Source organism: Ambystoma mexicanum, chromosome 11 (assembly GCF_040938575.1).
Source record: "Ambystoma mexicanum isolate Mex_15411 chromosome 11, UKY_AmexF1_1, whole genome shotgun sequence".
Classification (NCBI taxonomy): domain Eukaryota; kingdom Metazoa; phylum Chordata; class Amphibia; order Caudata; family Ambystomatidae; genus Ambystoma; species Ambystoma mexicanum.
The window spans coordinates 1,363,426,145-1,363,451,761 of NC_090934.1; the positions used below are offsets into that span (position 1 = coordinate 1,363,426,145).

At 49.5% G+C, this 25,617-nt stretch overlaps 1 protein-coding gene across 8 annotated transcripts in view; it reads right to left on the minus strand.

Moving 5' to 3' along the window:
- Positions 1 to 25,617, minus strand: part of TJP1 (tight junction protein 1) — a 2,827,266-nt gene that overhangs the window by 354,361 nt on the left and 2,447,288 nt on the right. For all 8 annotated transcript variants that reach the window (XM_069624936.1, XM_069624933.1, XM_069624931.1 and 5 more), the window contains one exon: positions 393 to 1,301. In XM_069624936.1, coding sequence (XP_069481037.1) covers positions 393 to 1,301 — 909 coding nt within the window. The remainder of the gene's footprint in view (positions 1 to 392; positions 1,302 to 25,617) is intronic.

The window sequence follows — 25,617 nt, forward strand, 5'->3', positions numbered from 1 at the left end:
TGGGGAAAGCTGCTGCTTTGGAAAGCAAAGTGGATGTTTGCTTGAGAGCCCGGATGTGGGGGCCATGACGGTCTGGTCCCAGAACACTTTGAGGTGCCTAAATGTCTGTTAATGGTCACATGTTGCTAAACGCCCACAGTCAGGATAGGAGTCAAACCAAATCAAAATGTTGGGGGGCGGAGGGTAGGGCAGTGTTTCCATTGATGACAAAGACAATCTTTGCTTACAGCAGGCTCGGGAGGGGACATGGGGTGATGCAGGCTCAGGAATTGGAGATGCAGAATCAGGAGGGGGCAGCGAAGGGCCAACAGCTGGACAGAACACAGTGGAAACAGTCAAAAGAATTAAAAGCAATTCATAGGGTTTAACTTATGAGATTTACAAGCACTTACTTTCATGGCTGGGGCATCATTGAGCTCCTTGTGCTTCTCGGTCTTCGCTGACCTTTTATTTTCAAACATCTTGACTCTCGTAAGTACGGATTGTGGCTTCAGGGCTGGATCGTCGTCTTCTGCTACAGCACCTGCATTCATTGGAAGTGGTTTGAGATTGGTAGGCAAAGGTTCAGACTTAATCTGAGGCGGTGGAGAGGAAATACTCTCTGTGACATGAGTAGCTTGGTAATGCACAGATTTTGAATTAAGCCTTGGTGAAGAACCACGTTCATAATTTTGAGGCTGGGCCTCATAGTACTGCTTGTGGTCTGGAGACTGAGGTACATTTCCAGCAAAGGAAAGGGCTTCTGTTTTGTATCGCGGGTGAACATCATACTCTGCAGGGGTCTGGTCTTCATACCGCTGCTGAGATGGATTAAAGTTTTTAGATGGGTTTTCAAAACGTGGTCGGCTGTCAAAGGACAAAGGCGGTGGGTCTTCGTAGCGTGGCTGCGATGGAAAATAACGTTCAGGGCTTTCATCACTCTGTTGTCTGTGGTCAAAGTCCCTGTGATGTTGGTCATAAGATGGGCGCTGCTGATAAGGTTGTTTGTCATTATAATATTCCCACTGGTTTTCTTGAGGGGGTATATGTTCATCATACTGTACTTGTGGGTCATAGTTCTGAGGAAACTGACCTACATAGTTAGGCGAGGAGTCATACCTGTATGCAGATTGTTCGTAATCTCGATTTTGTTGCTTCTGCGAGAAGGCAGGTTGCGCATCATACCTCAGATTGGCTTCAGTATAGTTAATATTTGGCTCTTTATCACGATGTCCCTGGACAGGATGACTGGCAGCTGGGTGCTTCATAATATAATTCTGTCTTGGTGGCTCATCGACAATGTATTCATCCTTTCTGTACACCTGTACAAATGATATGTCACCCATTACTGCAAAAAGCATTACTTTTGCACAGAAAAGTAACAGAATTGTGAAAGGCATGTTTAAGAATGATTTCAAGGAATTGGACCACATCTTGTATACATCTTTGCCATAGTGAATTTTTTACTTAGGGAAACTAAATCGAGGCAAAAGGCTAGCTAGACTGAGCAGGTTAACCATTTTATGAAATTATAGAAGCCAAGCCAGCATTTTATCTAATGCAAGTTCTTAGGCTCCGGTAGTTGAAGACTGTTTGCACGTGATATGTTTTGTGAAATGCAATAAAGGCCCAGTAATCTAATGAAGCCACTTCCAAGATACAGGAATTTGGCCCATTGAACCTGCTATTTTTCAGACAGCCATTTAAAGAAAAGAGTACAAGTAACATATTAGATTGAATGTGTAATGAGTGAAAAAACTTTACAAACCCCATGTTCGATTTACATTACAATATAAACAGCCTGCATGCTAAATAAAGAAAAAAAAGAAAAGTCTTACATGCTGCATCAAAGCCAACATTGTTTCACTTAATTCTGCAGTATGCTCACACTACACTATCAACTATTGCATTAAATGTACCTTGCTATTTTTAATACAACCACATATCTGCCACACTTGCTCCACCCAACTCTCCTGATCCCTCAGCCCCCTTAGTTGGACCACACATTTTCATTTCAGCAGTATATGGAGGAAGACATCTCAGCGCGCACAACATTACTCATATCATAGACCCAGTTATCAAATGGCTGCTAAAGGAAAGTACTTCTTGCTTCTCCTTTCAGATGCAGGCAGCGGGATCTTTCACAAGTAAAATACAAACCGTTAGCCAGTCATTGCGCACAGTTGAACCACTTCTTTGCAGAAAGATGCTTAACAGGTTAGGAGTAAGCAAGGCTGTAGATGGACTGTAAAATAAAGGTAATATTTTTTGCCACTTGAACTATAAAACGATCCAAGTACCTTCTCCAATTACAGTCCTTTTTTAAGTAAAAAACACAACGACCATATAATTAAACAGGGTGGATAATGAGAATGCATCCATGACTCCCAGACTTTCTATAAACATGGTTTCCATATTAAGATTGCAGTTGCTCGATTAACTCAGGGAGGGAGAGGGGTGCCAATTTTCTTAGTAATATTCCAACATGTCTTGGTTCACTGGCTTTGAGCTATTAGTTTATTATTAGGGTCTTCATGGAGCACGGACCAGTTTCCAGGAAACAATGGAGCGCATTACAAGTCATATTGAAAAGTACACTGCAAGGAAGACAGATCGCACGGGAGCCATCAATGAGGGAGGGCATGCAATTTAGCAGCAAGGGATCTGCAAGCAACCAGGAGACGAAATTGGGGGAGCTGATCACCCAGTCCGAAGTAATGGGCACCAGAATATATTGCTTAATGTCCTGTGTAAAGTCCATCGGACGTTTCAACACATTGCCCCTTCCTTTTTGAGGCCCAAATCAGCGATTTAAGACTAATGGGCGCTGTCTGTATCCTGCTACCACTTGTGTGCGTATCTGCTGTTCCCGAAGGGGAGGATGATTCTTCTAGGTTGACCTGTACTCTAACTCTTTTTCCGAATATTTGGATGGATGATAATTCCATTTACCTGGAGCGTAACGAGCGGGTTTAGCAGCCAACCACCATTACTGAACAAGTAAGAACAACATTGACAAATAAAGAACAGCAAAGAGACTGTCCATATAATCACAGAAGAGAGACAGCTATATAAGCGGGTTCACAGGGAACTGCCAAGTCACAAGAGAACATCCGGTATACATAATGGTCCCCCTTCACCTGAAAGTCATCAGAAGAGAAATAAGAACTACATCAGAACCCTGTGCCTGCAACCAGTCTCACCCATGGAGACAAGCAGCCAACACACAAAGGCTTAGAAAGTGGGGCATATCCAGGCACCCACCATTGCCCTGAAGAAGGCTGGAGTCATCCGAGAGCCACACTGAAAAGGCCCGCACAGTTCGGCCGAAACATGTGTAGACGACTTTACTGTTGGTTAGCAAGAGCTACACCATTAGATCAACAGGGTGCATAAGAACTGGCCAAAATAAATTTTTTCTGTATGAAGCCTGCATTAGTATAAATGGCTAGACGTGAATAGGTAAATGTGTTGCAGAGTGTGAATGTGGACAAATAGAGGTACACCTGATCAAATAGGTTGGTAATCAACATACATAAGTGGTTGTGAATGAAGTATTTCTTTTTTAGGTTTGATATTACCAATTGTCATTGATGAAATTTGCAGAATAATACATTTCTATTTTTGTACGATACATGGTTACAATTTAATGTAATTTGTTCTGTCCACCACTCATGGTCTTGATCAATTGTGTTCCTTCATATACATTGCCTGCACGGTCAAGACCGTACCAGGTACCCTTAGTGAATTCTGTGATAATTTGATGTTGCACCGCTCAACAAAAACCTTATAATTTCTGTGCTAGCTGCCTCTCCATCCCTGCATTTCCTTCCTCTGAGACAAAGCTAAGTTCTCTTTAAGGGATTCAACACTTTATAAAAAATTCATACCCAGGGTGCTTAATGAAAACAGGACTTTTAGGAAAGATTTTCTTTTTTCAGCTCTGCCATACATTTTGTCGGGACAACCTTTCTTTTTGCTTGTTTTGAACCCTGTAATGACATTATGGAGGCTGCTTCTTTAATTCCCTTGCATTTGTTGCTCACTCTTCTGGGAAAAGAGACTAGTCGTAAAATCGTCAGTACTGAGAGACTGTTTCTGTTCATGAATAATTGTATTTCTACAATTGCACACATCATTTTACAGTAAAGTGCAGCTAGTATAGTTTGTATCCTTATATCTTTATATATAATGGTTTTTTTATTACTTTTACAATGTGCCTAAGATAAGCTGGTGGCAGCTGTGATATTTTTACAATTTGTGTGCCATTTTAATTTAGCTATTTTGCATTTACTGCAAATGGCTACTAAAAAGGTGGCTAGCAACCCAAGATGGCCCTGCCATGAGGGTTTTCACTTGTTCTTTGGCCTTCTTCCTGCTTTTTCAAGTTAAGAAATACCTTGTTTCTTTTGGGGTTTTTTGTATATGGTTTATTACAAACCTTTACAAATAATTAAATCAATAAAGAGATTAAAAAATAAGATACATTGTTCACATAGAATCACATTAAGAAGAGAGAAAAGGAGATAAAAGCAATCTAAGGAAACATTAAAAGAAATCATGACATCATTGAGAGAATAGTATTCATATTATGTAGAAGTAATATACAATTAGTAACAATGTCAAAAATATAAAAGCACATTAGAACCGATAACATTTCAAGACAAAGATCAAATATACATTTGTTTCACATTTTTAGGAAATTCTTTCAAAGTAGAATATATATCAGTACCTACAAAGTACTTTCAAATCTAGAGATTCAGTGATTTAATGAAACCCGAAAGAACCAACCCTTCCCGAGTATTATGAATTTCAAGACAGCGTTTCCATATAAGATCATCATCAAACATAGTTAAATTCGATGCTAGGGATCCACAAGGAGTCTAAAGGACTCCAGTTTCTCCATACAGAACCTGCAACCAGCTGAGTGCCAAAATTAAGAATCTTCGCAATTGGATTTCCCTAGTAGATAATAAGTTCCACTGGGCCCTTAATAGGATACCTCTGTAGAAACGATTTGGAAATTGAAGCAATATCTCAGTTAAAAAGCCTCTGTGTCTATGTTCATGGACTAGATGACAAGGACGGATAAGAAAGAAAGGCATCAATAGTCTGGATCCAATTGAAATCAAACAAAGCTCGCCTAGCCTTCATAGGATTCAAAATCAAAGTCTCCAAGGTCACACCAATCTCATTTAGAAAATATTCTGATCTAATTTTAAAGATACTTAGTACTTGGGAATGATCCAGATTTCTGTCCATCAATTGGTATAATGAGTCTCGAATGGGAGCCTTCACTTTAGAGTACAAGGAGAGACAGGTCCATTGTACCCGTGCCCACAAGGACACACTGCCCAGTTCAAAACGGATGGTTGGTAATGGCACCAAGTTGGGGACACCATATATTCTCCTCCATAGTTTCCCTGCAATTTTGCTTAAGGTTTTCCAGATATTATCAGATTTTAATTCTAGCCCATAGATTAATTTTGGAACAATTTTTCCTTCATAGAGCATCATTGCGGGTTTGAGTGAGAATCTTGCACATTTTCAGTCGATCTTCACAATCTGAGCTTCTAATAGGGTTGCCTTATGGATAAAGGCCTCATTACTATCTTAGATCCCCTATGTGCAGAAAAAGTAAAGCCAAGATATCAGACCATATCCGAAAAATTGAGGGACATACCTCCAACAGAGCACATAGATCCGTTAGATTGTGCCTTCGCGTTTGTAAAACACAAGATCTTCATTTTAGTGGGACTGATAACCAATCCAAGGCCCTTGCCATAGTTCTCAAAATTGTTGAGTGATCTCTGCAGCCCGACCTTGGTAAGATCACACATTAGCAGGTTGTTTGCATAGGCAAGCCATAAAATTTGAACTTTACCAATCCTTGAGGCGACTAGCCCTTCTTTGGCAAGTGATATCATAACATCAGAGAAATACTGATTAAATAGCCAGGGGGCCAGGACACAGCCCTGTCTCACTCCCCGGTAAGATCGTATTCCCCTCGAGATATCCCCTTTTGACTGAGACGAACCTGGACAACGATACCACAGTTCTTATATACCCCACTAACCAGTCTCAGGATCCTGCCAGCCATCCCCCACTTAGCCAATTTAGCACATAATCGGCCACGATCAACGCAGTCAAAAGCGGCCGTCATCCATTGAGGCCAAATAGGTACACCCCCTAGTTTTTAACCAGGCCTCTTCTTGAATACATTCAAGAACAAGGCAATATTGGTGAAATGCCCTTTTCTGAAGCCAGTCTGGAATTGATCCAGGGGGTGACCAGTAGAGGCACATTCCTCAAGATGCGAGAGCAGGAACGCTGAAAGCATCGATTAGCGAGATTGGTCGATAGTTACTCAGGTCGGACCTACCCCCACACTTGAAGATGGGGATCACGTGGGCAGTATTCCAGGAGATCGGTGTAATCCCAATACTTCGGATTTCTTTAAATTACAAATACAAGAGATACCCCCAAACACCACCAGAGGGGTGCCCAAGCATCAGATGCCTGATCCAACGTCTCCGTTCATCAGGCTGAATCTAACCTTCTGAGAGCAGTATATTGTACAATTTCTACTGCAACGCTGCATTTTTCACCTTCTAAATACCTTGTGCTTCATTGGACTGCCTTTATTCTTCAAAAAATTCAACTCTTCTCTACTAACTCGCCTCCTTCAAACTCTCCTCCCGCCTCGTGGGCGAAAACATGGCGACCTCATCTTGAATCACAATGACTGCTCCCTCTGTCAGCTAGCTGTGCGGCCGCTCCTGTGACTCGCCTCAGCTACTCCAGTCTGCAGCCTCTGGCTGCCGCCACCCTCATCGGCTCCCTGCAAAGCACCGATTAAGTTCCTGCCGCCCCTGTAGCTCCTGTGGCCCGCTCCATCAGCTACGGTTTGTAACGCCCTCCACCTCTGGCAGCCGCAGTCATTGCAGCTCCTGTAGACCTCTCCATCGGCCACAGGCTACGGCGCCCTTTGCCCAGTCAGCCGCGGCCCTTGCCAGCTCCCTACGATTAGGCAGACAGGATCCCGACTACTAGTGTGGTTCTCATCGACTCCACAGCGCGCCTCTTTTCAGCTCCTGTCAACCAGCTCCGCGGCTGGCCCTGTGTCTCGCTCCATCTACTTTGACCTGAAGCGCTTGCTGCATCCAACGGCTACCGTCTTTGCCGGTATCCTGCGACGTACCGGGTAAGATCATGCTGTCCTTGCCGATCCTGTAGCCTGCCCCATCTACTACGGACTTCAACGCCCTCCATGCCCTGCAGCCGCGACCCTTGCCGGCTCCCTTCAAATGAGCGAACAGGATCCTGCAGCCCCTGGCCTCCTCACCATTTTTGCTGCCTATCCTGCCAGTCTAGCTAGAGTCGCGGCCACCAGATCCACTTGTGCGACTCCCACTGGCTCTACAGCGCTCCTCTTGCCGGCTCCTGCTAGAGGTGCAGCCTCCTCCTTGGGTGCTCCCGACCACGTGGCTTGGCCCACCTGTCCACCTTTCACCGTGACGTAGTGCCTGCTCCTTCTGGTCGCTGACTGTGAACCCACTTATCAGATTCCCACTGGCTCGTCAGCGCTCCTCTCTCCTGCTGGGGGTGCAGCCTCCTTCCTGGGCGCTCCCGACTGCGTGGCCTGGCCCTCCGGTCCACCTCTCGCACAGTATCTAGTGCCTGCTCCTTCCTTGCGGTGCCGACCGAGACCCTGCTCCATTGGCTCTGTCACCCTACTGGCTCTGTCATTGGCTCGGAAGCGGCCTTTTCCTCTGCTCCTGCCGGGAGTGCTTCCTCCTCCTGAGCGCTCCTGATTGCGAGGCCTGCCCCCCCCCCCGTCCACTGCCCACCCAGACCTCAAGAGCCTACTTCTTCTGGTCACCTACTGTGATCCTGTTCCACTGGATTGGCCCGTTTGCACTGAGCTGCCGGGCCCACCGCGTCCGACTGCTGGTACCGTCACCTGCCCCTGCATCTGGATGTGTAGCTCCTACTGTCCTCGACCTGCCTCTCCATTCTGCCAGTGGCTGGGCCCTCCCTCCACTGGCCCACTCCGGAGTGTCTCCCCACCAGCCCATCTCAGAAGTGGCTGCCCAGCACAGCTCCTACCAACCCCACTGCTTTCACCTCTATTGCCTTCCGGTAGCGCTGCCCCCGTCTTGCATCCTCCCAAGGTGAACCTGATCCACCCAACCGGCAGTGTCCTCTCCAGTTTCATGGTACTGCCCATTGGACCTCTCCGTCGCCTAGCCACCCCCCCTAAGCTCCCCCCCCTCCCCAGAGTATCCTGTTCTACAGTGCCTGCTCCACCCTTCCTTTGGCATCCTCTCCAGCATCGCTCTACAGCCCTCCGGACTTCTTTTCCCTTTATGCCCGCCTCCTACCAACCCCACTGCCTTCACCTCTAATGCCTTCCGGCAGCGCTGCCTCCATCCTGCAAGGTCCTAAGGTGATCCTCATCCACCCAACCAGCAGAGTGCTCTCCGGTTTCATCCAACAGCCCTTTGGACCTTGCCCCCGAGTGTCCTGGACTTTAGTTCTTTTTTGTGCTTCTTTGTGCTTTCTGACCAAGCCTTCCAACATCCCACTACAGCCCTCTGGACTTTTTTTCCCTTAGTGCCCCGGCCTATGGTTCCTATCCTCCCCACCCCCTACCTCCGAGTCTGCTCCAACCCACTTTCACATACATGTTTGCTCCTTGTTATGCGCTGCTCCTCATTTCGGTCCCGCCCCTCTCCCCTTCCCCCTGCCCTCCCCCCCTGAAAATTCTCTGTCTTATCATGGCCATATCCTCTCTTAACCTCCCCCCGCCCCACACACCCACTATTTCCCCGCCTCCAAACACCTCACTCCGACGCCACAACCTCATCTACCCACAAATCTCCAATACTCACAATACCTTTGAAGTTGCTCTCTGGAATACCAGATCGATCTGCAACAAAACCACTGCTGTTCTTGACCTAGTCTTACGCCTCAACCTCCAATTTCTCTCTATCATGGAAACTTGGATCCCTCCCCATAACACCTCTGTTCCCGCATCCCTCACCTAGTCTTCATCTTCGTTCGCGCATGTCCCTCGCTCCTCAGGCCGTGGAGACGGCTTAAGCCTTCTTCTTTCGTCCTCACTTTACCTCCTCTCCTACTCCTCTACCCACTTTTCCTTCCTTTGAATTCATGTATACAATCTTTAATTCTCCCCATGCTATATCTTTCCTCATCATATCTCACCACCATGGCCCGGTTGGCTCATTCTATGAGGACATTGACCATCTTCTCAGCCTCCTCGCACCCAGCCCCACCCCACTAATCGCACTTGGCGAATTCAATCTCCATCTCTCTTCTAACCCTCCCTCCTCCCCTCTCCTGTCCTGTCCATCCTTGATTCCTACCTTCTCACTCCTCTCCCCTCCCCTCCCCTCCTACTCACCAATCTGGCTCTACCATTGACCTCATCTTTACCACCTCTCCAATTTCTTCTCTACCCAATTATCTTTCTGACCACTCCTTACTCTCCTTTTCCCTTAACCCCCCCGCCAACGTGACCTACGTAACTTCAACTCTTCTCTCTTCCTCAATTCCTGCTCCTCTTCCCTGCCCCCCTCTCCCACTTTGCTTCTCTTTCAGCCACTGAAGCCTCTTCCACCTGAACTTTCTTGCTCCCTTCTACTGTAGATCTTCTTTACCCGCTCTCCTCATTCCGCCCTTCTCGCTGACATGCTCAACCCTGGCTCTCAGCTCATCTTTCCTCGATGCGCCGCCTTCTTAGGCGCCTTGAACGCTCCTGGCTCAAACACCCCACCCACTCCAACGAATCTGCATACTTCTCCTATCACTCCCTCTATGACTCGTCTCAACTCTGCTAAGCGCACTTACTACTCCAAGTTTCTCCACTCTGTCTTCTCATCCTCGCCATATCTTTCAAACCTTAATTCGACCTCTCCCTCCACCTACCTCCACCTACCCTCGATCATTCCATCGCCTCTACTCTCTCTGCCTCTGATATTACCACCTTCTTTTCTAACAAAGTCCTCAATCTACGCCAAACTATTCTCTCCTCCCCTTCTTATTCCCCTCCTCATCACCCGCCCCCTCCCTTTTCAATGGCCTCATTTACCCCTATCACTCAATCTGAAGTTCCCTCCTCCTTTCTAAAACTCATCCCACTGCATCTCCCTCTGACCCCATTCCTACCTCCCTCAATCCTAAAATCCACCCTCTTCATACCCTATCTCACCTCCTTTTTCAACACCCATCTCTCCACATCCACCTTCCCCACTCCTTTTAAGCACGCTACAATCATCCCCATTCTCAAAAAGCCTTCTGCTAATCCCCATCTTGCATCCAATTTTTGCCCCATCTTTCTTCTAACCTTCCTTTCTAAACTTCTAGAACGCATTGTCTATTCTCAACTCTCTATGTTCATCTCCAACCACTCTCTCCTCCTCCCACACAATCTGGATTCCGCCCTCAACACTCCACAGAAACTGCTCTCATCTCTGTTCTCAATTCTTTCCTTTCTGCCCGCTACTCTAAGCATTCCTCTATTCTTATCCTACTTGACCTCTCTGCTGCCTTTGATACTGTTGACCACCCTCTACTCCATTAGCTCTCTCTCTCTCTTCATTTGGCCTTAAGGAGTGTTCTCAATTGGTTCTCCTCCTATCTTTCTAACCGCACCTTTTCAGTCTCCTGGGGTGGCTGTCATGAATCAGCGATATCTACCCTTCTGTGGTCTGCCTGGTCCCTGAGCCAATAACCATTTACTCCGCTCCCTTTCAACATGGCCATCGCCAAGAAATGGCGCGGTCTAGTCTTTCCGTATTCATGCACTTGTTTCCTTGAAAACAGACCTGCTTCCGCGCGTCTCAACGGTCCGCTTGCATGCACCTTCGTTCTGGCAAGTTTGTTCTAAGTTCCCAGTCCTTTACCTTTGTGATCCCTGGTGCGCGTCCTCTTATCCTTCCCGGTCTTCCTTCCTCTCCCCTTTGCGACCTCTGTATTCGGAGCCTCGTTACCTCATTCATTCCTGTTCTGGTTCCGTCCCGGATACTCCCAGGAACACTGAACGCCATCCAAGTCCCGGAGCCGTCGCAGCCGGGAGTCAGAAACCAGTGCGCTCGCCACAGCCTAGCAGACTGGATTCAGAGGATTCTAGACCTTAACTATACAAGGCTCGATAGTCCAGGAAAAAGAAACCCGCGAACTCCAAGAAGAGATCCCCAAGAAATAAACAGGTGAGTCACGAGTCCGAAGACTCGGATTCTGACAGTGGATGCACCTCCCCTACTTTCCTCTCAACCACAGTGTTCCCCAAGGTTCTGTCCTTGGCCCCTTTCTCTTCTCTCACTATACTTCCTTCCTAGCTCCCAGTATCTCCTCCTTTGGTGTCTCACACCATTTCTATGCAGATACCCAGCTCTTCTTCTCTTTCTCCTCCTTCGCTCCTGACATCCACCTTAAGCTTTCTTCTTGCCTCTCTGCTATGAAATCTTGGATGTCTTCTGACTTGCTTACTCTTAACTGTTGTGCTGTCTGTACTAATTAGCAAATGTTTCTTAATTGATTGATGATGGAAAGCTTGTAGCGTGTTGTAAACTGCTAGCAATATTCTAGAGTGTTAATATGTTTCATGGCAAGTTTGTGTGTCCATATCCCTTGTGCCATTTGGCGGAAACAATGAGCTCCCCAACCTGAGAGTGATAAGTTTCTTGTGATTGTGAGGTGTGCTGGAGGGTTGACACTATTTTGCCTGTAACAGGCTTTCTTTTGTCCACCATTTAAGTGCTTAAACTAGTGCTTGCGAAACCTCCACTAGATTGTCCCAGTTGGCCTATGCCTACCAACATACTTTCACACACCACTCTTGCACGAGACGCATAGGTAGCCTTGCATGTGGCACGATTAAGATGCATCACCCCATCATGCCAAAAAGGTGCATAACATTTCCAACTTATCTGCCGACCAACGGTGTAACAAGGTATTTGCTGTATTAGGTTTGGGCCCCTCTCGGAGGGGAAGACAAAGGTATCCTTGGTATGAATGACTGCTCAGGAATTTTTCTTGCTGACTGGAGTTTAGGCTGGACTTCCTTCTTGTTTTTTGCATGTTTAGCTGACATATTTCTGGTGTTTCTCACGTTATTAGTGTGAGAAACCCAAAAGGTGTCTCACATACTGGTCCCCGGGGATCTGTCATCCAGGTGGCCAGGACATGGCCATCGTTCTTGGATCCAGTTTCTGGGAGTGGACCAATGGGGAGGAGTGTTCGGGGAATGGAAGTGGGACTCCTAAGGTTGAGACGCCGTAGCCTCCTTACTCATAACACCTTTTCCCCATCCTACCCTGCAGGTTACTTAGAAGATCTGCCCCCCACTGCCTCCTTTTCCGACACAAACACTTTCTTCCACCGTAACAGACAACGGAATAATACCAGAGCCTTTTATCTGACATGTCCCAACACGCGGGTCAGGCAGAGTCAGGCAACTGACAATAAGTAACAAGTTCCTTAACTGTAACTGTTCTCCAGCATGGGTCTGGCATGGATTCACGTGCTCATGAATATTCCCCGTCATCAGGCTGGGAATCCTCTTTAAAGAAAAAAATCAGTTTCATTTCTGAACAGTCCTTCTCCTAACAACCAATAACTGGTCTCTGGGCCTTTCTGTCCCCAGCCAATGACTGCCCTCTACCTAAGCCCCTCCTCTGGCAGCCATCTTTCGATTTGGTAGCACGTTAAGTGGCAGTAGGACCAAGAGAAGAGCCGCAAAGGGGTAGGTGGGAGGGTTTGCATGTGAATCCATGCCAGACCCATGCAGGAGAACAACAGTTACAGTTAAGTAGCCTGTTCCTTCTCCAGCATGGGGTCTGGCATGGATTCACATGCTCATGAATACAAGAATAAATAGCAGTACACACATATACAACCACGGGAGGTGGCAAGGCTCAACATTAAGCATCTCTTACCTCCTCACCAAGCTCACCTTCAGGCGAACAGGTTGCGCAGTACTGCCTGGCCGACTCTGGACTCCTTCCTGGAATCCCGGTTGACGCAGTAGAATCTTGTGAACGTGCGCATCGACTTCCACGTAGCAGCCCTGCAGATGTCCAGCAGGGGTACACCAGGCAAGAATGCCGTGGTAGCAGCGATCGCTCTGGTCAAATGGGCTCTCGGACGGCCGGGCAAGGGGCGGTTTGCCAATCGGTGACAGTGCATAATGCAGCCAGAGAGCCATCTGGAAATGGAAGCCTTCGAGAGGGCCTTCCCTTGGTTCACAGGTCCAAAGTTCACAAACATCTGTGATGTCTTCCGAAGACCCTTCGCGAGGTCCAAGTAGAACTTCAGCGCTCTAGCCACATCCAGCGAGTGCAAAGTCCTCTCAGCCGGTGACGAAGGCGACGGGAAGAAAACAGGTAACACCAAGGGCTCGTTGAGATGGAAGTCCGACGGCACCTTGGGCATGAAGGAGGGGTGTCTCCTCAGAGCCACCCTAGTCTCGTGGAATGTCAGGTATGGAGGTTTACAGGAGAGGGCTTGGATCTCTCCCACTCGTGCGGAGGTGATGGCCACAAGCAACGTTATCTTCCACGACAGGAACTTCAAAGGTGCCGAATGCAGAGGCTCGAATGGTGGCCCCATGAGCCTGGTCAGCACCACGTTGAGCTCCTCCGCCGGGGACAGAGCCTTCACCGGCGGGAACGATCGGAACAGTCCTTTCATGAACTCCTTCACCAGGCGATGAGACCATAGGGATGACCGCCCCAGAGTTCAGGTGTAGCGGGAGATAGCCGCCAGATGGAGCTTGATGGAGGCATGTGCCAGTCCCGCCTTTCCTAGCGATCGCAAGTACAGCACCACTGAGGAGCCGTAATCCGCATAGCGTTAATCTTCTGTGCACGGCACCAGACAGAGAACCTCTTTCATTTGTGTCCATAGCACTTAAGAGTCGAAGACACCCTGGCCTTTGCAAGCACCTCCTTGCAGTCTGCCGGGATATCGTATCCTCTGAACTCTAGTGCTGCAGGAGCCAGGCCTGCAGGTTCAGTGACCCCGGGTCATGGTGGAGGAAGTTCCATGTCCGCCAGCAGTTTGACTGGGGGGGGGGGGGGGGGGGAGGTGGTGGGGGTGGAGGACGCCGACATGTCCAGAAGGTCCAGGAACCAAATCTGCTTCGGCCACGCTGGTGCGACGACGATCATCCTGCACTGGGACCGTCTGAGTTGACTGATGAGTCGCAGTAGCAACGGCAACGGTGGGAACGCATACAGGAACAGACCGTCCCAGGGGAATGAGAAGGCATCGCCCATGCTCACTGGCTGGGGAAACCTGCTGGCGAACCTCCGGCACTTGGCGCGAATAGGTCGATCTGGGGATTGCCCCATCGTCGGACTAGGCGATCCACTTGATCCTGCCGCAGCTCCCACTCGTGGCAAGAGCGCAGCTCCCTGCTGAGTGAGTCGGCAATGGTGTTCTTTATTCCTGCCAGGTGGAAGGATACCAGAAACATCCCTTGGGTGACGGCCCAGTGCCACAGATCCTACGCTTCCTTGGATAGGGCTGGGGATCTGGTGCCCCCCTGCTTCCGGATGTAGAACATCGTGGTGGTGTTGTCGGTGAAGACCCTCACAACCTTGCCCTTGAGAGACGGAAGGAACGACCCGAGGGCCCAGAACACGGCTCGGAGCTCCAGGACATCGATGTGTAGTGACCTCTCCTCCGGGAGCCAAAGGCCTCTTGCGTGGAGTTCTCCGCTGTGCGCTCCCCATCCCTCCAGGGAGGCATCCGTCGTCACCATTCCCTGATGTGCCGGGGCCTGGAAGTCCATACCCGCCGCAAGGTGCGCGCGGGTGCCCCACTACCGGATCGCTTGGCGGAAACTGCCCTGCCGCTTGCATCCAACGGGCGTCAAGGAACTCTTGCAGTGGTCGCATCCGCAGCCTGCATAGGTGCACGAAGTAGATGCATAAGGACATCATGCCGAGTAGGGACTTGATGGACCTCACCCTGGCCGCCTCCATGGTCAAGAGCCGTTGTACCTTGCCCAGGATGGCCTTCGTCCTTTCCTCCGACAGTGCAGCCACTCGCGCCACTGTGTCGAGACTGGGACCCAGGTACAGGGCGACTTGCGACAGTACTCTTAGGCAGAATCCTGTGCAGTTCGCTTAGGGAGCACTACAGAAGATTAAGAATACAGGTATGAGCAATAAAATCCACTTTGGTATCAGTCTGTACCACAAAGATTTAGTTGGTAGCTGTGAATAAGCAGTCAGACTTATCTCAAGAGGGAGATGAGCAGTATTCAGGGTTTAAACAATAGGGCTTCAGTACTATGGCAAAAGGAAACACTGACCAAAGCTTTGTATTAAAAAGTATATATGGGGTACATTACTCACCGTAATCGTATTTCTGATGCTTGTATCTGCTTAGATTCACATGCTGTGCAAAGGCCGACATCTAGTGGAAGTTGCAGAGTATTACATATTGTTTTTCGAAACTTGAAAATGGGCGTTGCCAGTAATACTATCCCTAGTGCGACGTCCACTGTATCCATGATCCCTCACGCGTGTAGGACCCTCAGATTGTATTTTTTCTGACATGAGGTAGCATGAGGAGTAGCGCGAGTACAGATAATCCAAGCAGATAGAAAGAAAGGTAAGACTAAAAGCATCCATGCGACTTCTCTCAGAGGCGAGGAAGGGTGGGTCGCATGTGAATCTAAGCAGATACAAGCATCAGAAATACGATTACGGTGAGTAATGTATCCCTTCTGAGGTTTGTGGAATCTGCTTAGATCACATGCTGTGCATAGATTAGCGAGCAGTACCTGAAGAAGGAGGTGGGATGTGAGAAGGGTCATGAGCAAATAAATGTTTTAGAACCGCTTGTCCCACTTGTGCATCTGTCTTGGAATGGGCGTCAATGCATTAGTGCTGAGTAAAAGTGTGAATAGAGCTCCAAGTAGCTGCTTTGCAAATGGTGTCAAGGGGTACATTTGCAATGAAAGCCAGAGTGGCCCCAATGCCTCTTGTAGAGTGGGCTCTTGGTGTGAAAGGCAGAGTTTTTTTCAGAAAGGGAGTAACACAGCTTGATACAGTGAATAATCCACTTAGAGATGGCACCTTTAGAGACGCGATCCCCCTCTCTGCCTGTAGCTACGGAGACAAACAGTTGGTCTGTTTTCCTTAGCGGTCTGGTTGTTAGGCAGAAACCTGTGCAGTTCCCTTAGGGACCACTGCAAAAGATTTAGGACTACAGGTGGTTGGCAGTAAACCCAATTGGTAGCAGTCTGTACCACCCAGATTTACCTGGTAGCTGTGGCTGAGCAGTCAGGCTTCTCCCAAGATGAGTTAGGCAGTATATAGAGTATACACAATAGGTACAGAGATACAGTAGCACAAGGAAACACTGACTAGAGCTTTGGTGTAAAAGTATATAATTATTTATTTAAAGACACTTGTAAATTACACTAGCACAAAGAGGTAAGTAAATTCAACACAGTCACTATTATATATATACAACCCCAATTACTTATTAGACAAGTCTTAATGAGAAACACCACTTATTTTCAGACAGAGGTGAGCGCTTAATATAAGATGGCTCTCTAATAAGTTATTAAAAAGGGAGGGAAAAAGGCAGAGTTATGAAAGCACACAAATTTCAATACTTTTCAAAGAACCACAGTGAGGCAGGTTAGGCAAAGTCTACTGGAGAGCAAGGAAGTTCAAATGCCAGGCCCACTCTTAGAGAGAGCAAGCGAAACGTGTCCAGGATCACACAGTGGGGTTATGCCCAAAGAGCCTTTGTAGAAAGTTCACAAAAGATTGAGATCAAGTCAGGAAAAGTTAGTTAACAGGTCCCAGGCTAACCCACGATAGAAAGTCGAGGATTTACTGTCACCCCCAATGATCTGTCGCAAGTGAAGCCAGGCGGGACACAGTACCTGAAAGTGGGAAGAACGCTCCAGGGGGGGGGCAGTTGTTCCTGGCAGCGGGTGCAAGTCGGTGTTTCGTCCAGAGGAAGAGGAGGTCTCGACGTGGAGGAAAGCTGAAGGTCGTTGCACTGCCAGGGAAGAAACCAGCCGCGGAGTTTCCCGGTTACAAGGTACCACCCTTTTCTTCGCGGTAGTGGTAAACTGTGGTATTCCGGTTGCCGGGGTGCTTGGCACGGGCAAGGCGGCCACGAGATGGTCCAGGAAGGCGAAAAGACAGGCAAACTGGTTATCCCCACCAGTCAAAGGAAGAAGACTCTCCGGACTGGAGATCTCCTCTGTCGTCGGGGAAAAGTGGTGAGACGGTTCCGCAGGGCTCCACCGGTGGTGTCATCGTTGCAGGTCGGCTCAGCTTCTCCCTCCTCGGATTCTTTAGGTCCTGTGGCGACTTCTGAAGTTCCAGTCCCCAAAGCCCTGCTTTTATGCAGAAAACCCCCATTCATTCAGCCTAGATGTCACTCAAACATGCTAAGTGGTGAGCCGGGCGGCTCACCACTTAGGCCAATCACACAAGAGTGCGACTTGAGTTGCCGAGGCAACTCAGTCCAGGGTGCCTAAACCCCCTCCCACACCACCTGTGATACCCAGACAGAGTGGCACCACTTTTGGAGGCTTCTGTGGAGAAGCCCGCCAAAAAGTGGAAAAAAGGGCTCGACTTTGGTTGGAGTCACAGAAGTGAACACAAACGCCATTTTGGAACCAAGTTTCGGCAAAAAATACCAACCGGTGAATTTATATTAATTTAATAAACCGGCGGTATGTTCGAGGCTATTTTAAAAAGTGGTAGCCTCGAACAATGGAAAAATCCCATAGGAATATATTCGCGGTCGAATATAAAGTAGTATCCACTGCCACCAGCCAAAACTGTCGGGGGGGGGGGACTGGACAGTGCCCCCTCGAACAACAGACCCCGGGGCAACCGAATTGCCCCGACCAGTACGTCCACAATAGGATGGTTTATACTGGTTCTGTTCACAATTTGAGACTAGTAAAGCCAATGGTGACTTTACATGCCCTGGGACACAGTAGTCAGTCCCAGGGTATGGAGTCTATGTTTGGGGGTCGCTACGACACCCCTGGGTTACGGCACAGAGGGTGCTGTGTAACCCATAAACCAAAAACACAGGAAGCCCTATGGGGTAAAGGACCCCCTAGCCCATAAAACACATACAAAGTCAAAGGATGTCGAAGAGTGGGAGGAAAAGAGTCTCACTCTTAGCAGGTGAAAATAATAAACCCCAAAAATCCAGCAAAGCTGCTGGGGGACTCACTAGGTTTGGGAAATTAGCCTTTACAGATAATTCTCCCTAACACTGGTCTTGTTTACATAGTAGAGGACCGCCCTACGCACATCTAGGGTGTGTAGTTTCACCTCAGCCAGGCTTTGTGGGTTTTGGAAGAAAGCTGGAAGCTCGATGGACTGGTTCACGTGGAATATGGAAATAAACTTAGGTGAGAACCTAGGGTGTGTACGCAAAACCAGTTTATCCTTATGGACTGTAAAGAAAGGATCCTGCACTGACCGAGCCTGAATTTCACTAACCCTTCTTATGGATGTAATGGCTACTAAGAAGGCTGCCTTATAAGTCAGGTGTTTGAGACTGCTTTTATGCATGGGTTCGAATGGGGGGCCCATGAGTTTAGCTAGCACCACATTAAGGTCCCACCCTGGTGGTGGGTTTGAAATAGGAGGGTGAAGTCTCTTTACTCCATCCATGAAGGCTTTAACCATTGGAACTTTCCACCACGACACCTTGTTATGGGAGGTGGTGTATGCTGACAGAGCTGCCAGATGCACCTTCAGTGAGTTAAAAACCAGTCCTGCATCCAGCAGGTGGAGCATGTATGAAACAATAGTTGAAGGAGTGCAATCAACTGCGTTGATTTGTCTATTCTGGCACCAGATAACGAATCTCTTCCACTTGTCAAAGTAGCAGTGCCTTGTGTTAGGCTTCCTAGATTCTTTTAGGACGTCCATACATCTTTGAGGTAAATTGAGATGTCCAAACTATGACCTCAGGAGCCATGCTGCTATGTTCATTGAGCTGGGTAGAGGATGTACTGTTTGACCTTGATGCTGGGACAGTAGGTTGTACCAGCCCGGGAGTTTGATGGGTTCGCACATCGCTAGTCTGCGTAAGTGTGGGAACTACGGTTGTCTCGCCCACATGGGAGCAACTAGGACGAGTGTCATTGATTCCCTGTTCATCTTGTTCACCACCTTCCTGAAGAGGGGGGTTGGTGGAAAAGCGTATGCAAACAGTCCGGACCAGTTCATCCATAGGGCGTTCCTCTGGGAGCCTGGTTGTGGGAATCTCACAAAGGGAAGGATCTTCTTGTTCCTGAGAATAAGGGTGAATGTGGAAGGGATCTGAAGACCGTTTTCTTTCGAACCAGGACTTTTTACTTGGGGGGGGGGGGATTGGATCCTTGGAGCCTGAGGGTGCCAACCCGTCGGGGTTATAAGTGAGAAAATGTTCGTGATTTTTAGCATAGAAATCTACCAATGATGACATTCTCGACATGACTCTCTATGTCCACACTAGACCACTCTCTTGAACTGGGAATGACTCTGCCTGGGGGGAGTTTCCCTGTCTCATCTATAATAGAGGTGTGAGACCTGTCTGAGTTGAGTGGAATGTTTCTGCGGTGTGGAGGTAGGCTGAGACTGCTTCCTCTGTTTTCCCCCCTCCCCGTGGCTGGAAGAGTGTTTACCCTGCTTCTTTGGGCCTTCAGAGCTTTTCGACGCCTGGCGTCGAGCTTCGGTAGTGGTGGTACTATCCTTCGACCGTGTAGGTTGGGACTCGGGAATGGGCGCTACTTGTGCTGACGCCGACTCCTGGAGTGCGGTCTGGGGATAGAGGTCGGTTTAGTCTTCCGACGATCGAACCTCGGTTACCTTGGGGAGCGAGGCACTTTTGGCAATAGTGGATGATTGCCTGGCGTCATGCGGCGATCTAGACTGCGAACGCCCAGAGGACGCCGATTCGGACCGTTCCCTATGTGCCTCTTTCCGAGAGCTCGACGTGCGCGTCGAGTCTCGGTGGGACTTTGTGTGTTTGGAAGTGCTGTGGGTTGCGCTTACGTCGCCGGGGGTCTTCCCCATAGCCGCCCTGCCGGACGACCTTCCGAGGTCGGGGACCTGTGCCTGGCTGTCTTTCGACGCCGTGTTGCCCTCGCTGTCCGAAAGTACGGTGTCGCTGCCGTCGCTGAAGGCCCCCTCCGCGGCCATGGCCTCTTGGCGCGTGGTGGGCCCAACGCTTGGTGGAACGGCCTTTTAGTGTTTTAGGTTTGAACCTACTATACGCTCTGCAATTTGCCTCGGGGTGATCCCTTGGCAAGCAGAGATTGCACGTGGCGTGTCCGTCAACCCAAGGATACTTGCGGTTGCACTTTGGGCAAAATTGGAAAGGGGTACCATCCATACGCACCTTGAGGCAGCGGGCTGGTAAGTGTAGGAATATATATAAGAAAGTATATAAGAGTGTAGAGTATGTCCACCCCCCACTCTCCCTACTTGTAGGGCCGAGGCCAGAGGCCTTCCTAGGCCCACTCCGTCGTGAAGCTCTCGACGGTCGCTTTCTTCTCCGGGTTCGGCGTCGAGTGTCGAATTTCAGTGACTCGATGTTAGGGTGGAGAAAAAGGGGGAAATAACACAATATTTTTCAAAGTACGGCTAATGCCAGGGAACTCCGCTGAATGCTTCAGACCAGTATGGCGGAAAAAAACAATCTGAGGGTCCTACACGCGTGAGGGATCATGGGTACAGTGGACATCACACTAGGGATAGTATTACTGGCACGCCCTGTGTCGACGCCCATTTTGGAGTTTCGAAAAACAAACTAATACTCTGCAACTTCCACTAGATGTCGGCCTATGCACAGCATGTGATCTAAGCAGATTCCACAAGCCTCAGAAATTTATTTTACACACTTTCAGTTCAACAGTTAAAATCAGTCAAGAAAAGTATACACAACTCCCTATTTAAATTGTAAACAAGTTTGAGCAAGAGTAAAAACTGAGCAAAACAGCACAGTGAAAACCAAACACAAATGGCACTCTATCAATTTCTCACAAGGGAGGGAAAGAACAAGTTGTGCAGGAATATACTCTTAGGCACCCTAGTAACACTTCCCAATAAGATTGTGAACAAGTTTAGGCAAGGCAGTACTTTAGCATGTATAATACTGAGGTGAAAACCGAGCAAAATGGCACTTCACAAGTTTAAAAAGTGGGAAGGAAAAGTGGTTATAAGAGTTAGGTGCACCAACACATTTCTAGGTGAGAAGCAATCTAGAGAAGGCAGTTGTAACAGATTTAGCCAGAGTCAATAGGCCTGTGCCAGAGTCAGTGGTACAGGGCAAAGAGCCCAGGAACAAAATGTTCTTGTAGCTGCAGTCAAGTCTTTGTTAAACGATTCGAAAAGGTGGTTGCATGAGGTGAAAGACAAAATCAGAGGATAGGGGCGGCCAACCGAACAGGTAGGTAAAGGATTTAAACACCTTTAGCGCTACCAACAAAAAGGGAGGCCTGGTGGAACAAAGTACCTTAAAATGTAGAAGAGGTTCCTGCGGTGGCGGTGGTTCCTGGCAGTTCCTGCAGTTCGGGAGATCCAGCAGAGGAAGAGAGGCTCTCGTCGTGGAGGAAGGTTCGAGTTACTGCACTGCCCAGGGATGAAACCAGCCGCGGTGCTGCCAAGCGAAATAAGATACACTCCTTTAAATCGTGGTCCGGGTGGACGGGTGGCTGGCTATCCGGTCTCCGAGTGCAGGGCACTGTCAATTCGACCAAGGCAGGTCCGGGAAGGTGATTGGCAAACTGGTTGGCCCCACCACTCAAGGGAAGAAGGCTCTTGCAGATGAAGATGTTCTCTCGTCGTGTGGAGAAAAGTGGTGAGACGCTGCAGCAGGGCTTCACCGGTGGATCAGTTGATGCAGATGTCTTTGGCTTCTCTCCTCTTCGGCTTCTTAGTTCCAGTGGCAACGTCTTGCCCTTCCAGTCCTCAGGACCGTGCTTTTATGCAAAAAGATCGCCATTCATATAGCCTAGCTGTCACTCACACAGTGGAGTGGTCATCTTGACGGGAGACCCTCCAGCCTATCAGGGCAGAGTGTGACATGGGTTGCTGAGGCAACCCTGTCCAGGGGTCTTACTCCCCTTCCCACACAATGGGTCCACCCCAGACTAAGTGGTGCCGAAAGGAGGGCTTCTTGGCAGAAGCCCTCCAAAAGGACGAACAAAGGATCCCCGACCTGGGTTAGGATCTTCAAGAAAGACAAGAAAGAATTTATATAAAAGTTCTGGCAAATAAAACCTACTGGAGTAAAGTAAATGGAAAAATAAACCAGCGGTATGTTAGAGGCTGTCAGTAAATGTGGTAGCTTCAAACAATGGGAAAATCCCATAGGGAAATATTTGCGGTCGAATATTTTTGGTAGTAACCACTGCCACCAGCCAGAAACTTTTTGAGAGAGGGACTGTACAGTACCCTCTCAAAAATGAACATAAGGGAAAAACTATTAACCCTTGCCAGTACCTCCATAGTAAGATGGGTTGTACTAGTTTTGTTCATAAAGATAGACTAGTAAAGTCAATGGGGACTTTACATACCCTGGGAGACAGTAGTCAGTCCCAGGGTATGGAGTCTGTTTGGGGGTCGCTACGACACCCCTGTGTTACTGCACAGAGGGTGCTGTTTAACATGTGTATAAAGATGGTTCCTACGAGGGTGAGGAAAAACCCCATAGACATTAAACACAAAAAATAGCCTAGAACACACATAGCAAACATGTCCAAGAGTGGGAAAGAGAGTGTCACTCTTAGCAGGAGAAAAAAACAAACCCTTCAAATCCAGCAAAGCTGCTGGGGGACTCTATAGGTAAGGGAAATTAGCCATAGAATGAGAATTCTCATTAACAGGTACCAAGTGGGATTTCGCGAAGTTGATAGAGAATCCCAGATGCGTGAGCAGCTGGACGGTCTTCGCTGTGTGATCGACGGCGAGTTCCCTTGACTTTGCTCGGATGGGCCAATCGTCCAGGTAGGGATAGATGTGGATGTGGATCCCCTGCGGGCGCAGCTACTGGTGCCAGGCACTTGGTGAACACCCTGGGCGCCGACTTCAATCCCAAGGGAAGGGCCTTGAACTGATAGTGCCGGCCCTGGACCACGAATCGTAGGAATTTGCGGTGTCCCTTTAGAATGGGGATGTGGAAGTAGGCATCCTCCAAGTCCAGCAACGATAGGAAATCGCCTTCCTCCAGCTGTCCCAGGACGTGCTAGAGGGTGACCATCCGGAATTTCTGAGACTTGATCTACATGTTTAGACGCTGAGGTCCAGGATGGGTCGCCAACCGCTGGTCTTCTTCCGGACGAGGAAGTACCGCGAGTACACTCCGGAGCCTTTTTGGGACGAGTTCTATGGTTTCCTTTCTTAGCATAGCTCGTACCTCCAGAAGTAGTTGTGGGACGCGATTTTCCTTCCTGGACACGGGGGGCATGCGGGACACCTTTTCTGAAATTCCAGTGTGTGCCCGCGGGCCAGGGCATCCAGCACCCAACGGTCGGTGGCACCTTGATGGCCTGCAGTGACTCATCCACTGTCTTGTCGAACAGGTTGTTTCCGTCGAAGGGCATGTCCTGAACCCTGGTCTGCCCATCCTGGCGGAAGTCGATGGCCTTACCCCAACTGCGCTGGCGAAGGCAAACGCTGTCGCCCATCTGACGAAAGCCAGTGTCGGCGATGTCCGTGGCCACCGCAATGGTGTGGTCCGACCCCACCTCGCTTCCCTGAAGGATCTCTAGGGCCTCAGCCCTCTTGTCGTCCAGGAGGAAGTCCAGCAGGGGAGTGATCTTGAACCACAGCTGCCTGTCGTAGCGTGCCACGATCGCGAGGGCGTTGGCCGCTTGAATAGTCGCCGCCGCCGACGAGATTACCCGTCGTCCCATGGAGTCCAGTTTCTTCCCCTTCGCCGTCTGGCGGGGATTTCGAAGTTGAAGCCGTCACCCCCGCCGCTTTCTTCTTGGCCGCCGCAGAGACCACTGAATCCGGGGATCTGTGCCCTGAGGCACATAGGGGCCGAGTCTGGAACCCGGAACTACTTCTCGTACCTTCTCGTCTCTCTTAGCAGGGGCCGTGGACGGGTTCTTCAGGAGCAACAGCCCCTCATCCCAGATGTCGTCCCGTAACGGGACTGTGAGAACAGTCTTCCTCTTGGCCTCCCGCCGTTGGTAGAGGAAGCCCTCCTTCTTCTGTTCTTCGGGACAGAGCTGGAAGAGCTCAGATGCCCTGGCGAGCATGCCATGAAAGGAGCCAATTTCAAGCGGGTGGTGATGGGAGGTCCATTCCGTCGTCAACGCCGTCGTCTCCGTTCCCGTCTCATCCCTCGCTGGAGGGGAAGGAGGTGAAGGCTGAGAAGGTTGTGAAGGCTGGACAGGAGGAGGGGGATGGATTCGCCTCTGCTTGCTTGGTGGGCTTCCCGATGGTCCAGGCTCCGCTGGATCGTCCGCTGGGGGTAAGGGCAACCTTGTCCTCATCTCCGTACACAAGGCCTGAATAGCCATCAAGATCGCTCCTGAGTTGCCTTGTGGCATAGGCACCGGGTGCGACGGTTAGGGAGTAGGATCCTCCGTCTCCCCATGGTGCGAGGCTCCTCGTCGGCACCACCGTCGCTTTCTTCATCCGCCTCGTCGGGATCCGTCCCCTAGGACCGGACCGCCTCGAACTTCTTGTCCAGGATCTTTGCGACACCAGCCAGCTCATCTTTAGAGGTGGTATCTGTGTCCGTAATGTCTACCGTGCCCCCCCCCCCCTTTCTCTGCCTGGGGTTTCACAGGGGCTTATCGATAGGCAGAAAAGAGGATTCCCTCTGTGGTGGCAGGGAAACTCTAGGCCCGGAGGTCACCTTCACTGGGATAGCCTCCGCAGGCTTCGCCAGGGCTGCCACGACTCCCTCGATCGAGGCCTTAGCTGGGTGAATCAGGGCCTTTGCAACTTTGGGCATGCCTGAGGCCTTCACCTTGGGGGGAGGGTTGCCGCCTCGCTCCCCCCTCGGCCGCCGTTGGGATCAACCGGGACTTCTCCCGAGCTTACCCGGGTTCTCAGACTTCCTTTTCCCAGAGCCAGAGCGTTGGCTCGTGGTTGATGGCGTCGGTGACATCGCGCCCTGCCTGGCAGCCAAAGAGCCCGACCCATCGGCGCTCCCGGTGCCCGCGGACTCGCAGTGCTTTACCTTCTGTTGGGCCCCGCTCTGACTTCTCACCTGCTGCTGGGCTCTTCCCCTCCAGCCAGTTGGCAAGTCGAGTACAACAATTCCCTCATTGTCCGTTCGGACATATTCTTACAAAACGCAGTCCTTTTCCACGTGCGATTTGTCGGTGTGAAGACAGTAGAGGCACCGAGTGTGCTCATCTTCCTTGAAGACATTATGTAATCCGCATCCAGGGCAGCTCCTGAAAAGCTTGGATCTGGGTGTCGTGTTTCCTTTGTTCTGGGCCATGTCCATGCGGGATAGGCCTCAAAGATCTTCCGGAATCCTCCAAGAAGCGAAACTCGACCAAAACTCGCCCTTGAGGGGTGTAGGAAAATCCAAAACGGGTCCCCGTTGATCAGAAGTAGAAACGGTGGAGCTTGAGGCTCGATTGACTGAAAAAAA